The sequence below is a fragment of the Ipomoea nil genome, unplaced genomic scaffold (assembly GCF_001879475.1).
Source record: "Ipomoea nil cultivar Tokyo-kokei standard unplaced genomic scaffold, Asagao_1.1 scaffold0382, whole genome shotgun sequence".
NCBI lineage: Eukaryota > Viridiplantae > Streptophyta > Magnoliopsida > Solanales > Convolvulaceae > Ipomoea > Ipomoea nil.
Genome location: NW_017616810.1, coordinates 1,535,931 through 1,551,606, shown reverse-complemented (window position 1 = coordinate 1,551,606; position 15,676 = coordinate 1,535,931). Strand labels below are relative to the sequence as shown.

The 15,676-nt window shown below is 37.0% G+C and overlaps 1 protein-coding gene across 5 annotated transcripts; it reads left to right on the top strand.

The window, feature by feature from the left end:
• The first annotated feature begins 632 nt into the window (after positions 1-632).
• Positions 633-15,474, top strand: LOC109171944 (thyroid receptor-interacting protein 11). Of its 5 annotated transcripts, none has more exons than XM_019321056.1 (13): positions 633-800; positions 880-996; positions 1,906-2,262; positions 2,385-2,595; positions 2,719-4,155; positions 4,663-5,711; positions 5,898-8,807; positions 10,005-10,782; positions 10,955-11,640; positions 12,608-12,740; positions 14,144-14,225; positions 14,323-14,437; positions 15,031-15,474. In XM_019321056.1, exons 2-12 carry the CDS (start codon positions 946-948, stop codon positions 14,423-14,425), a joined length of 7,797 nt encoding a protein of 2,598 aa, XP_019176601.1. In that variant the 5' UTR covers positions 633-800; positions 880-945; the 3' UTR covers positions 14,426-14,437; positions 15,031-15,474. The 5 variants fall into 5 exon arrangements, with proteins under 5 accessions (XP_019176601.1, XP_019176599.1, XP_019176602.1 ...); XM_019321054.1 differs by having other exon boundaries at positions 879-996; positions 2,719-4,159; positions 4,667-5,711; XM_019321057.1 differs by having other exon boundaries at positions 879-996; positions 2,385-2,640; positions 2,764-4,155.
• Positions 15,475-15,676: the final 202 nt, after the last annotated feature.

Sequence of the window (15,676 nt, the reverse complement as noted above, 5' to 3'; positions counted from 1 at the left end):
ACCAAAGGTAGGCCGATTAGGAACAATGATTTCATGTGTTCTATGACCAGCCAGATCACTTTGGACCAGCCGATTAGAAACAATTGCAGATGATAAGCTCACCACACCAATGCTTTAAACGAGTATAACGTGTATTAGAATAACATAAAATTACCGTTCACCAAGTTTGAGCGTGCTGATAACGTGTTGTATTGCAAGTTAGTTTGCAGGCCTTTAGCTCGTGAAGAACAGTAAGAACGAGAATAAGAGTAGAAAGATGAGGGAGAAAAGGAGGATAGATCCATTCATCATCATCCATCATAGTACAATGATATATATACAAGATACACTAAAGGCATACAATAATGAAGGATAATTACATCCGTTACAGACGTTACAAAGCTACTATATTAATGTCCACCATAAGTTTTATTTATAACAATACCTAACTAAAATTAAAGACACACTTTACGTATTTATAACGATCGTTAGTTTAAGACGAAATCCAACTAATTACAATCACAAAACGATACAAAAAAAGTGTACGTTCCTTTTTCTCAAATTGGGTTGGTTAGCGGGCCCACTCGAAACCGAAACTGGGCCGAGCGTTCCCATTTTTACACGGAACCAATCCCCCAGGCTTGCGTTAGATCTAACAATCTATCTTCTAATATGACACCACCGACGACTTCCAGACTAAGCCATTAGCCACCCCACCTCTCACCTCACTTCAACGCCATCAAACCACCTTTCTCTCCTCCGATAACAAAACTCTCTCTCTCTCTCTCATTCTTCGTCTTATTTCATTGAGATCCACGAAGGTATGTATGCCTGATTCCGTCTCACGATATTCCATACTCGAAACGAAATTGCGTGTTTAATTTTGGCTGGTTTGGCAGGGGCGATATTGTGGACTGTGATTAATGGTGCCGGAGAGGCCTTGAGAATTGCCGTCGATCCGATCAGATGGACAAAAATAAGAACCGAACGGATCTCCTCGCTGCCGGCCGGAAAAAGGTTCGGCTTTATATTTCTTTCTCATTTCGTTCTGTTATGTCGTGTTTTATGTGCATTATACTGTTGCCACCGTAGGAACGTATTAAATTTCGTAGCGTAAGGAGGATACGCGTAGTTTGTCTACTGAGTTCAGTTGTTCTGTGCTATAAGGAGAGTTTTTTGCGCCACTTTTGAATTGTATGTTTGGATTTATGAATCTAGTTTAGTTGCTGCTAACAATTTATGAACTGCGGAAAGGTAAATGAATCTAAGAAGTTAAAATTTTAGCTTGAACAACTCTAGAGAATTTTTTTTTTCTTAAATTTGTTGTTCTGGGATTTGTTACAGTGAATTGATTTATATCATAAAACAAAATGACTTATAAATAAAATATACAAGGTATATAATAAAACAATGTATGGGGAAGTATAGTAAGATTATGCTGTCATTTGCTTTGCAATATAGATAGATTTTATAACACTACAAGTGTAAAACTAACACCAGTGATCAGTCGGTCACTAAGTCTCCAAAGCTTGATCCAGCCAAAGCTCAATAGTTCAATGTCCTCCAATGAAAGCCCAACACATAAAAATATGCATATGAATCCAAAAACTCCTCAACTCATAAAATGCATGTTTTGGGACTTGAGTGTGAGAGCTCTTCATCAATCATCAGTGACTTAGATTGTAACCCCTATATAGCTTGATGGTTGAAAGCATATATGATGTTCATTTCATATAGGGCATTGGTGTCCGGTGTCTATTGTGAGCTGTACAGGTTTTGCACTCGACTGTGGTGGCTTTGAATAGAAACTACTGGAAAGTGACCCCCACCTAGTGGTGGTTCATTTGGGATAAGCATTTTATAGTACCATTTTCATTGAATCCTTGGAAGTTGGATCTTCTTTTGACATTTTTCATTTGTTACCAGCTTCAACAGTACAGGCAGAAGAAAGACAGCAAAGGTGGTAAATCATCAGGTAAACCAGGCAAATCCGGGAGTGATGCCTCTATAAATCCTGCTAATGTTCCAGCGGCAACACAGCATGTTCCTGATGCAGAAAGATTACATTCTAGCAATGATGCTGTTTCTTTATCTGAGACGCATACTATAAAGGACAGTGTGGACTCTAACAGTAATATTCCAGTACCTGTTGACTCTGAAGAGAAACCTACCAAGTCAACAAAGCATGAGCCTGTTGACTTGTTGTCTTATCCCGATTCTAGTAATACTGTTGAAGCACTTGCTCCTAGAGTTGATGAGGAAAGGCTGCATAGCATAGAGCAGGTAACAGATGTCGATTGTGCCCTCTCTCTTGGCATCGTTTTGCTTAGCATGTTTTCTTCTATTTAATTTGAGAATTTGATTTATAATTAAGTCTCATTTGTTGCTGGCTAGGGGCAATGCAGGAACCTTACAATCCAGATTCAGAACAAGTTGATGCAACGAGTGAGGTAGAGATTGAAGGAGAGAAAAAACATTCTTTAAGTGAACTTGGTGACAGTGCTAGTGATCAGGCAACAACTGATGTTGGGGGGAATGGACTGAGGAAGGAAAAGAATGAAACAACCCATAGTACTGAGCCAGATGATGCTACATCAATTGATATTGAATCTAAAGATGCAGAAGAGAGGGATGGACATTCAAGTGCTCTTGAGTCTTTACATGATTCAGACTCTGCTGTAAGTTCTCAAGCTGTTTGTGGTCAGATGGAAGCTGTTTCAACTGATATTGAATCTAAAGATGCAGAAGAGAGGGATGGACATTCAAGTGCTCTTGAGTCTTTACATGATTCAGACTCTGCTGTAAGTTCTCAAGTTGTTTGTGGTCAGATGGAAGCTGTTTCAACTGATTATGCTGGTGGCCATATGGAAAGGGCTAATTCATCTGATTGTGGTAATAATAATTCTGCGAAATATATAAAAGATATAATTGTGAACTTTTCATCTGGACAAAATGCTTGTTCAATCAACCTGTCACAGCTCGCAGAGGTTGTAAGAAGCCTTGATGAAGATGAGTTCAAGTTCTTGTTCATGTCTAGAGATTCTGCTTTGAAAACATTAGTAAATGCAGAAATGTTGTCTGGATCCGTTCCCAACTTTGTTGATGTTTATGGAAGGATGAAGGAGCAATTATACCTTGCCAATCTCGTCAAAGATGTTAAATCTTTACAGCTTGCTGAAGAGATGGAGTTTCAAATGTCTGAGGCCAATGCTTCAGTCAATGAACTTGGAAACAAGAATGCAATGCTTGCCATTGAGCTTGCACAAGTTAGATCTGAACTTCAGATGGTGGTTGCTGAAAAAGAGGGAATTCAGAAACAGTTCCAAATCTCAAAAGCTGAGGTCCTGGATCTTTCTGCTAGAGCTGATGAATTGGAGATTAAATTAAACATGTCAAAGGAGGACCTTGACAACCTCTCAGCAGAATTGGTGGGCTGCAGAAATTTGGTGTCAGCTTTAGAGGTTGAAAAGGAAAACCTGAGTGCAAAGGTTGATTTGTTATCCAAAGAGAATAAGAAGCTTCAGGAGGAGAGGGGGGACTTTGTGCTTGAAATTGAGAAGTTGGAAATGGAATTGGTACAAAGCAAAGCTTCATTGCTATCATTGCAGTCGGAAAATCAAGTTTCTAATGACAACCTCACTTCCTTGAATGAGGAGAGAAGGAAACTTCAAATAGAAAAGGAATATTTTGTCTGTGAGAATGATAAACTGCTTGCTGAAGTAGCAGACTGCAAAAAAACAATAGAAGCCCTTCACGCAGAGAAGACAAACTCAAATGAGATTTTGGTACTTTTGGAGGAAAAACACTCTTTGCTCAATGATACTGGTAGACTATCTGCAGAGCTTAGGGAGAGCAAGGCTTCAGTGGAAGCTCTTCAGATGAATGTTTCTGAAACAACAACACGCCTCACCACTTTAATGGAGGAAACAAATAAACTTGAGGACGAGAAGCAGCAAATTCTCACAAAGAATGATGAACTATTGCTGGAATTGACTGAATCCCAGAACTTGGTTGCTGTTTTGCAGGCACAATGTAGTGAGTCTGTAACTGATCTGAAGAGTTCAACTTTGCGAATGGAACAGCTAACTGAGGAAAATATGCATCTGAAGAGTAGTTTGGAATTACAGAAATCCAAGATCAAAGAATTTGATAACCGAAGTAGATCATCCTCTCAATCTGAGGAGCCCAGAAATCAGTTTTCAGGTGCATGCTGCGCAGACCAAGGGGAAGGAAATGTAATTAATGATGATGGCTCATCCCTTGTTTCTAGAGAAGGAGATTCTGTAAATTTCTTCTCAAACATCCATAAACCCTCATCTGATTATGAGCAGAATGATTTTCTTCAGTTTGAAGTTATCCAAAGATATCTTATTGAGGCAGAAAGAATACTTGAAAAACTTGAAGAGACAGTTGAAGAGATTCACTCAAATTCAACATCCTTGAGAAGCTCAAGTGGTGAAGTGGTCACACCTGGAATATCAAATCTCATTCAGGCTTTCGAGACAAATGTTGATGACCATCTTTCAGAGGATCGATGTCCAACTGAAAATCAAGTAGTTGCAGACCCTTGTGTGCTTACTAAGCAGCAAATTGGAAATCTGCACGCATTGCTTAAGAATGTGGTTTTAAAAGCGCAAAAGACTTGCAAATTTTTTGAAGGGGAGATGAAGAATAAGCTTCATACTGACACCATGCTTGCAGAGTGCAAAGCTAAATATGAGTCTTTGATTGAGTACACAGATCATTTGGAACATGAAAACATGGTGATTATGGTTCTCAATGAAACTTTCAGGCAGTATATCAACTGTGCCAAATCCAAGGAAGGAGACTTTATGGCACTTTATGATGCTTTGCAGAAAAATGAAGTCACATTGAAAGCGGAGAATAGTCATTTCAGTGAAAAGTTGAGTGAATTTCAAACCAGAACTTGTGAAATGCAACATCAGCTGAATGAAATGCAACAAAGCTACAATGAGATGTCTTCTTCTGCCTTTATTCAAGTGGAAGCTCTTAAGAAAGAAGTGGCTGACAGGAAATCAGTACTTGAAGAAGAATGGGATTCTCTTGTTGCTGAGGTTATGGAGACACTAAGTAAGCTAGACTTGTCTATTGTGCCTGATAGCCCCTCCTTGTTAACTGGAAGAGAAAAAGGATTTGATCGCCTTGCCCTAACCAGCCATATTGCTACTTCTGTCAACAATGCCATCAAATTGATTGAATCTCTACATGGGCAAGCTGAAGCTGCTCGGTCTGATCAAGAAGCAGCTACGAGTAGCTTCAATGAAATGAATAAAAGGTTTGATGTTCTACAAGGAGAAAAGGAAATGGTAATTGGTCTAATTTATAAGATCTACGGGAATCTCACTGGACTTGTCAATGAGATGTCTGATCAAGTAGGAGAAGCTGAAATCAACACAGGAAATGAGAAACCAGTAGATCCTTTGCTTCCTAGTATTTGGGATACCCTTTTGGAACAATTCTGGAAGTTGAATAGGGAGCACCTGCGAATTGAGGCTATGAATTCTGAACTCACTTCAGAATTGGAAAAGGTGAAGGATTCAAATGAACTAAACAAATCGTTCCTTGATTCAGATTCTATCTTGAAGTGTGTTGGATATGTTGAAAGAGTGATTGCACTGGATGGAGTTGATATAAATGTAGACCAACCTGCAATCTGTGTACAGTCTCTGACTCATTTCGTGGTTGAAAAATACAAAGAGGCTGTTGAGCAGGTGAGTACCCCTCCACCAAAAGTTTTTAAAATTGTTATAGATCCCTCGCGCATGTATATGAGCTTTCATTTGTGTATGTACATATGCATTTGCATATATACGCATGCACAGTAGAATATGTTTTATATTTTTCCTCATTTATGATTGTTTAGCACTCTAGTGATATTTTGTGCTTCACTTCTGCAGGTAAAGTTGTTCTCAGAAAGAGATGCTTCTAAGGAAAAGCAAATGATTGATTTGCAAAAACAAATAGATCAGCTGAGTTTCTTATTCATCCAAATGGAAAATGAAAATTTCATTCTTAAGGAAAGCTTGAGGAAGGTTAAAGAGGATGCTGTGGCTCTCAATTCACAATTTAGTGAGAGAGTTTCTGAAACTGAGCAGTCAAATATACGAGTGGCATCTCTAAGAGAGAAGCTAAGCATAGCAGTTACAAGGGGAAAAAGTTTGATTGTGCAGCGTGATAGTCTTAAACAGTCTCTTGCAGAGACATCTAGTGAACTGGAGAAATGCTCACAGGAATTGCAGTTGAAAGATTCCAGGCTTCATGAACTTGAGATGAAACTCAAGACCTATTCGGAGGCTGGTGAGAGGATGGAAGCTCTTGAATCTGAACTCTCATATATTCGAAACTCTGCTACTGTATTACGGGAATCATTCCTTCTCAAAGACTCAGTTCTCCAGAGAATAGAGGAGATTTTGGAAGATTTAGAGCTGCCGGAGCACTTCCATTCCAAAAGCATTCTTGAAAAAATTGACTGGTTGGCTAAGTCAGTCTCCGGAAACTCATTGCATGTAACTGATTGGGATCAGAAAAGTGCTGTTGGAGGATCATACCCTGAATCTGGAACTGGTGTCTTGGATGGCTGGAAAGAGGATGCACAGCCAAGTTTGAGTTCGTTTGAAGACCTCAAGGTAAAATATGAAGATCTGCAAAACAAGTTTTATAGGTTGGCTGAGCAAAACGAGATGCTTGAACAATCTTTGATGGAAAGGAACAACCTTGTTCAACATTGGGAAGCCATCTTGGATACAATAGAAATGCCTTCACAGTTGAGGTCTGTGGAGCCAGATGATAAGATTAGTTGGATAGCTTTTGCTCTTTCAGAGGCTCAAAACTACTGTAATTCTCTCCAGCAGAAGAGTGATAATTTTGAGGCTTTATTTGAAGAGTCAAATAGAAGATTATCTGATCTTGAGGCTTCATTTGAGTCTGCCATCAATGAGAAAGAGGTTCTCTCAAGAAATTTAGACACTCTTACCCATGATCATGAAAAAATATCGGAAAAGGCTGCTCAATTTGAAGCCAGGAATGATGATATGCAGCATACAATCAATTCCTTGCAAGAGAAATTGGATGAAATGCTTGGGATAGAGGAACGTGTTCATCATATTTTGGGAGAGATACAAAGATTGCAAGATTTGGTTAGGGATGCCCTTCAGGACAATGTCACTGATGATCAATTATATAGTGTTGATGGCATTAAATATTTGGAGCAATTATTGAGGATGCTTATAGATAAATATAAAACACTTTCTCTGGGCGAAGCTATTAATAAGGATACAGCAGTTGAACGTGTTTTGCAAGAGGTTGATCTGACAGAGAGCGAGAAAGGAGCAAGTGAATCGAGGTATGATGAGGATAAAGATGTAGCTGTTCTGAATAGAAAGCTGGAGGATGCTTTGGGTGACATGATGTGCTTGAAGGAGGAAAGAGATGTATTTGTGGAGAAAAACCAATCTTTGGTTTCTGAAGTTGAAGCTCTGAATATGAACAAGAAAGAATTGCAGGAATTGCTTAGTCAGGAGGAGCTGAAGAATCAATCTTTGGTTTCTAAAATTGAAGCTCTAACTATGAATAAGAAAGAGTTGCAGGAACTTCTTAGCCAGGAGGTGCAGCAGAATCAATCTTTTGTTTCTGAAGTTGAAGCTCTTAATATGAATATGAAAGAATTGCAGGAATTGCTTAGTCAGGAGGAGCTGAAGAATCAATTGTTGGTTTCTGAAGTTGATGCTCTGAATATAAATAAGAAAGAATTGCAGGAGTTGCTTAATCAGCATGAGCTGAAGAATCAATCTTTGATTTCTGAAGTTGAAGCGCTAAATATGAAATATAAAGAATTGCAGGAACTGCTTAGTCAGCAGGAGCTGAAAAATCAATCTTTGGTTTCTGAAGTTGAAGCTCTGAATATGAATACAAAAGAATTGCAGGAACTTCTCCGTCAGGAGGAGATGAAGTCAACTTCTTTAAGGGAGAAACTAAATGTTGCAGTTAGAAAAGGCAAATCCTTGGTACAACATAGGGACAGCTTGAAGCAATCAATTGAAGAGTTAAATATGGATGTGGAAAACTTGAAATCTAAGATAAAGCAACAGGAAAATGTTATTTCAGATTATGAAGAAAGGATCAAGGATGAGTCCACATTCCAAGAAAAGATAAAGAGCATAGAATCTGATAGTGTGCTTCTGCAAAGTCGTGTGGCTGAAGCTGAGTACTCTTTGCAGGAGAAAGAGCATATATTGGCTATTATTTTGAATGCTCTTGATGAAATTGATTTTGGTGTCTTGTCTACTATCAGTAGCCCAGTTGAGAAGGCCAAACATGTTGGCAAGCTATGCTATGATTTACAGTCCGCTCTGACCTCCTCTGAACAGGAAGCAAGAAAATCCAAAAGAGCAGCTGAGCTACTGCTTGCTGAACTAAATGAAGTTCAGGAAAGAAATGATGGCCTCCAAGAGGAGCTAGCAAATGCTTTCCGTGAGGTTACAAAGTTATCCAAGGAAAGGGATTTTGCTGATGCTGCTAAAAATGAAGCTATTGCTAATCTTGAAAAGCTCTCTGCTGCTTACTCTGAAGAAAGACAACACCATGTAGCGGAGTTTCTGGTACTAAAAACCAGCATGGAACAACTCAAGGGTGATCTCTCTATTATTAGAAATTCATTCAGTGATGTGCTTTTGAAGGATTTGGAGATTTTGCATAACCTTGGAGCCAGCTTAAAGGTGTGCTTAGAATCAAGGGATGCCCCAATTGACATTGCCCTTATTGGAGCTGCTGCTCCAGGTGGCACTATTACTATTACATCAACAAACAAGGTATTGCCGGATACACAACATAATTTTCCCCGTTTCCTTGCTCTGGAATTTATCTTATATTTCTACAGCTTGGTGCTCATATTAAAACATCAACCAATTTTGTCTTATTCAGTGATATTTTCTTTTACATGTGAAAAGATAATCTAACATGATCCTAGGGTTTTGTTTGTTTTGCCTGGTCTATTTATGTCTATCTGCATGATGATAATCTCTTACTCAAATAATTTATTTAAGTGGGGGTATATATCTGCCTCTTCTTATTTTTAATGTGAGCCTCCTTTTTTGATTGAGTTTATAAACCATATGTTGGAATTTACTCTCTAACTTCTAAGAGACTCATCAAGGAAGTACTTGTAGATGAGGGCTAGTATGTTCACGGGTCATGCTCATCAATATTGTCAAGATGTAAGCAAAATATACTTAAGTGGAATTTGCCAGTAAAGTTGCTACATGCCATGCCTTCCATGATATAGCAATTCTTCTTTGATTATTGGCCTATCTAACCATTGACTTCAATTGCACTTGTATTCTCACTTTTTATTGTTGGCTGTCTCTGTTATGCTGTTAATTGCCTAGGAATGGGCATGAGTCAGCAGTTGGGTTAAAAAACTTTCCTGTTTGTTATTTAGTATTTTTGTGTAATGCACTTGGTAACTTTTAATATTTTTCAGAACTTAGTACTTGGTCAACTAAATTTTATCCAACAAGATTATGAATTATAAAAAAAAAAAAAAAAAAATGATACTCCTTTAATAATTGCACCTGCTTGAAAACATTGATTTTTTTTCATCAACTGCCCTTTTCAATGAAGATTTATAGACATTCTATCTGGTAGGACTCAACCTCTAACTATGGCTCTAAGGCTATTTTATTGGCAACATTGCCAAAAATTTTGAGCTTTTCTGTGATACTATGTGAAGCTTTCTCAATATTTTTTTTGTGTATTAATTTTATTGCACTATTGGTCAAGATACAGGCTTTGTTTTTTGGCTCTTGAAACTTCAATTCTAAAGAACTAAATCCACAGAACTTTAATTCTAAAGCTTGTATTTCAATTCTTAGAATGGAACATTCCACCAGAAATGGTTTGTTTGTTTGTTTGTTTTTTTTTTTTTTTTTTTTTTTTTTAATAAATTAATTTAATAAATAAAAATAAAGTAGAAAATCAAATTAAACAATGTTGTACATTACTTGCAGGCTTTTATGGTAGAACTCAGCTCTATTCGTGAAATGTTAGATACGCATTCACAACTGGTGCATGACGAAGCTAGACGCATATCTGAAATTGTGGGAGGTATTCATGAAGAGATAACCACACAAAAACAGTCTTTTGAATCCATGGAGAAAGATGTTGCATGGTTAAAATCTATCGAGAAGGAGAAGGATTCTGAATTGCTTCAGATGCGTAGATACAATACCTTGCTTTATGAGGCTTGCACTAATTCTGTCGTGGACATTGAAAATTGGAGAAGACAGAATTTTGGCAACAATTTAGCCGCTTCTGCTCCTGGAAATAATTTGATATCTTTGCCTTCTGTTGGTAGAGGTTTGACCGAAGACAATGACTTCTACTCTGAAGAAAGCATTAGGTCTGTGAGTGAGAGATTGCTTTTATCTGTGAAAGACGTTATGAGTATGCAAATGGAGCTTGCTGAAGATAAGCAAAAGGACATTAAAGCTTCTATATCAGATCTACAGAAAGAGCTTCAAGAGAAAGATATCCAGCGAGAGAAAATTTGTAGGGAGCTAGTTAGTCAGATCAAGGAAGCTGAAGCTGTTGCCAATAATTACTTACAAGAACTTCAGCTAACAAAGGTTCAGGTAAGTGATTTACAACGATATGTGAAGTCAATGGAAGAGGAGCAAACTAAATTGGAATATAGAATAAAAGAAATGCAAGATCAGGGTGCTGCATTTGCAGATGCACAAAGAAGAGTTAAATCGCTTGAAGATACGGTTGCTGCAAAGGAACAAGGTCTGTTATGTTAGATCTGTGTTGTAACTGCGTTTACATTTGTAAACTTTATTTTTATTATTATTTTTTCTGTAGTATCCACTTTTGGCTCACTCTATTTGCCTATGCAAAATATGTTTACATTTTCAAATTTAGTCCCCATTGTAAATACTGAATTTAATATTCCTCTCAGAAAATGAGGCATTGATGCAAGCGCTTGATGAAGAAGAAGCTCAAATTGAAGAGATGTCAAACAAGATTGGGGAACTGGAAACAGCTTTGCTACAAAAAAATAAAGATATGGAGAACCTCGAAGTTTCCCGTGGGAAGGCTCTGAAGAAGCTTTCTGTCACAGTAAGTAAGTTTGATGAACTCCATAATCTATCTGAAAACCTGCTCTCTGAGGTTGAGTCACTTCAGTCACAATTGCAAGAGCGAGATGGAGAAATATCATTCTTGAGGCAGGAGGTTACTAGGTGCACAAATGATGCACTAGCTGCAAGTCAGATGAGCAGCAAACGGAGCAGTGATGAAGTTCATGATTTGTTGGCATGGTTAGACAAGACAATTTCTGGTGTCCAGGCAAATGATGCAAATCTTGATAATGTGAAAGTTAACCAGGTCCATGAATATAAAGAAAGTCTACAGAAGCAGCTCATGTCTATTGTGTCCGAGCTGGAAGGTCTACGTGTTGCAACACAAAGCAAGGATCTGCTGTTGCAATCTGAGAAAGCTAAAGTGGAAGAACTGATGAGTAAAGAAGATATCCTTGAGAGTTCCTTACATGAAAAGGATGCTCAATTGGCCATACTAAGAGGTGCTGGAGACCCTGGACGTGTAACTAGTACAAGCTCTGAGATTGTGGAAATAGAACCTCTGGTATGTCCCTTTATTTGTGAAACTGTGTTCCTAAGAATTTTTATTAATCAACTGTGATCACTCTTCTTTTAACTTTCGACCGAGTTTCCTTCAGCAACACACTTAATTTTCATCATCTTGTTTTTTACCTTGATTTTCCTTTTTATTTATTTTTTAATTGATAATTGATTATATATTATCATGACATGAAATGTGAGAAAGCAAACTTCAAATTGATACTTTCAGACCTTGAAAAGATAAGGTAGAGGCGTTTTTATGATTTTTTTTTTCTTTTTTGGGTCAATCTCCTATTCTCCTAACTACCAACTTTTAAACACTGTCTAATCACTATCATACTTTGTCATATAAGCTTGATGTGGGGTATACAATCCTAGATAAACTTCTGTATAAATTGTTTATTTGGAAATAGACATAAGGAAAAAGCCTTGACATAGGATAGTGGATGGGATTAGTTGGGTGAGAACCATTGCATTAAAAAATTAGATCTATTGGTGAGATTAGTTTGGTGGGGTTCAAAATTCGCATGTGCTTACAGGGCATATGATTTGTGCATATACTATGTTGCACACAACACATGCTTAATATGCACACGCGAATTTTGAATCCCCCAATTGCACAGCACATGCACACACCGCATACACACGAATTTTGAAACCCCCAATTGCACACAGCACATGCCTCATATGCACACGTGAATTTTGGACCCCCAATTGATCTCATCCATAGATCTGTTTTTTTAATGCACTAGATTGGTTCTCATAGACTCATTGGACCCCCAAGCTTTGTGCACTTAGAACTTAATTATTAGGGCCCAAATATTAGGTTGCTTAACATAATGTTGCATTTCCCCCCAAACCTAGTTAATTTTTATCTAGAATTGATCACACCAATTAAACTTTGAATTTAAAAAATTGTCTCTATTTGGTCTAGTTTGACAGCACCTTTTTCTTTTGTGCTTCCTATGCAGAACAAGTGGGACACACCTGGGACAGTCACTTCTCAAGTTCGCAGTTTGCGCAAAACCAACAATGATCATGTTGCCATTGCTGTAGATGTGAATCCTGATGGTAGGGAGCTTGAAGACGAAGATGATGATAAGGGTAATGCCACATTTCTTTCTCACATTTAATGAAGTTATTTTTCATTATATTATTCATAGTACATTTATATGGATTGTGGTTTTTTATTTTATTTTTCTCCCTTTTGAATTAATTATGTGATCTATAGAAGCAACAAGCAGAAGATACCCTCTACTTGAAAGAAATAGGAAAAACATTTTGCCACCTACCAATCCCTTTGCAAAACCATAAACTATGCTTTGTGAATACATAGCTGCTTTAGCCCATGAAGATGCAAGATTATCTTTTTTTTTTTTTTTTCCCCCTCAAAATCTGCATCAAATTGTCCTTCATTACTGCCTCCTCCATTAAAACAATCTCTTCAGTGAAAGAATGGTAGTTTGATTTTTGTTTCTTGGGTTCAGGAGGTTTTCTTATTCATCTGCTCCTAGAGCCATAGTTAGGGAAGCATATAGAGTGATTTCATAGCACATAGACAAAACTTAATCTATTAGCTTTCTCATTTAAAGTAGCAGTACATTTAAAAGATACAAAATGGCCAGTGAATAATTTTATTAAAAAACAGTTCATGACCTGAATTTTTCAAGTTATGTTAGTTACATAAATAATACTCCATTTAATGTTTATGCAAATAAGTATCACTTTCATACCAGTTATCATTGCAGAACTCTTCCCTAAGTTTCTTACTTGAAAGACCAGAAACAAGTTAATAAAGGTTGAGAAGGTTAATTTAGCCAATTTAAATTGAGAAGTTGTTTTGATCTATTTAATATGCTTGGGAATACTTAAGTTTGTAAGTAAAATACAATTGCCATTAGTTTTGAACAGAAATGAGTTACTTTATACATGTTTAGAAGGGTATTTTGGTCAACCTAATATTTCTTCTTTTTTAAAAAAAATTATTGTGTTGGAAATACTCAAATACTTAAGTTTTGTCTGTAAAATTATAGTTTGCACTAGTTTTGATGAAAAAAAATAGACATTTGTGAGCCCCTTCAGGTTTGCAAATGAAGTCCTTAAATTTCTCAAGAAACATTTATGAGCCTTCAGATTAGTGTGTCTTTCTCTCAGTTCATAATAACCAAAGTAAGTCAATAGGGGCCAAGTACCATTCTCTATTTTTTTTTTACCTAGCCAAGTGCCATAGTCTTTCTTTTTCTGGTTCTATGGAGGCTACACCTTCTAAGCAAATCATGAGTGCCACTGAGGGAATGAATGATTTGCGAGTATATTATTTTTAGTTACAATGGATTAGTATAGGTTATCTGTTCCTCCCCATTGAGACACAAGGGAGAGCACTAGACATAAATTATTTACCTCTTTTTAAGTGTATCACCTGTGAAATTTTCTTATTATCTAAGATGGTTTATATTAGTTATTATTATTGTTAGATATGTCTTTCTCATCATGTGCCTTGATTTCAGCACATGGTTTCAAGTCGTTAACTACCTCAAGAGTTGTACCAAAGTTTACAAGACCATTGACTGACATGGTAGATGGTTTATGGTAAGGAATTATCCATATGTCTATTTCCCCTTTCGGGCAGAGAAGTGGTGTACATGAATTTAATTATCTTTTACGGCTTGTTTTTGTTTTCTTCCAGGGTATCTTGTGATCGGACTCTAATGCGACAACCTGCTTTGCGGCTTGGTGTAATATTGTATTGGGCCGTGTTACATGCTCTTCTTGCAACCTTTGTTGTATGAGAAACTGTGCAGGTAAAAACACTCTCCATAGTCCTTATATTTTTCTTTTTGACTTTCTTCTATTGCAGTGTTCAGTCTTTTTTTCCTTGGGGTATTCTTTTTTACTTTAGGGCACATATGTAGCCAGGTGATTGAGTGCTTGTGTATGACTTTGGAAAGGCCATTTACATTCTAACTAAAACTAAAGCTGCCTTGCCATATATATATAAAATTAATGGGGCACATAAGTCACTTCTAGCTGACAAATGAAGTGGGAAATTTTTAAATGCTAATATCCTTGCATAAACTTTCCTGTTATTAGAAATCATTGTTGAAGGGACTGGTGAGTGGGAAATAGCCATCACCAGACTGCTAAGGAGACAAGGTGGTAATTGATCATCAAACAAATCATTTGAATATTTAAAGCAGCAAAAAGTGAATGTTTTGAATTGGTTATTTTTACTCGAGATTTGAATTGAATGTGCACGTGTAATTGTTAGCCATCTTCAAGCGTGTTCCTGTTTGCTGACTCAATTTTAGGTTTAATTAAGACAGCTGAAAACACTTACCTTTGGAACAAAAACATCATTCTTTGATAACACTATGATGATCTTGATATTGTGCAGGTTCAGGTTCCCGTCTTGTTTCCATTTGGTAGCAGCGACCCCCGAACATGACAATTCCAATGTGTTAATACTTCCTTTCTGTGTCACCAACCTTTTTTTGTCTGTTGGTTAAATGTGATTGGGAAATTCATTATTTTGGTCAAACCAGGAACTGTTATTTTGTGCGGTCACAAATGACAGGATCATCCTGGTTTCATACAATAAGGAAAACCTTAGCTGTAGCCTGTAGGGTATATAGCTTGAGATTTTGTTGGCAGCAGTAGGATTATTGTCCCTTTATCATAGGTTTTATACAAATTCTGTGAGGCTGCATTATGTAATATGGCAACTAATTTTGTTGCCTTATCATCCGTTCAGGCACATTGAATAGATCATCTGAATTTAATTATAAGATATTGTAGAGATTAGTAGAGACTACAATATAGTCATTTCATTCATTCATTCTCTTACGTCTTCAATGTATAAATGCCAAATTTTACAATACTATATTGTGCTATGTTGTATAACCTGATAACCACAATGAAAATAGGAGTGTACACGTATAATATGGATAAATGAATATGCACTTTATTCCCTAATTCAACTGAAGATCTACCAATTCTTTTCTATGGTTGATTAAAAGAAAACAAACTAAGTTTATTTTCAA

Coding starts and splice junctions, on each gene's coding strand:
- LOC109171944 (XM_019321056.1), top strand. CDS start 946: ATGGACAAAAATAAGAACCGAACGGATCTCCTCGCTGCCGGCCGGAAA. Junction 997..1,905: donor TCGCTGCCGGCCGGAAAAAG/GTTCGGCTTTAT, acceptor ATTTGTTACCAG/CTTCAACAGTACAGGCAGAA. Junction 10,783..10,954: donor GGTTGCTGCAAAGGAACAAG/GTCTGTTATGTT, acceptor TATTCCTCTCAG/AAAATGAGGCATTGATGCAA.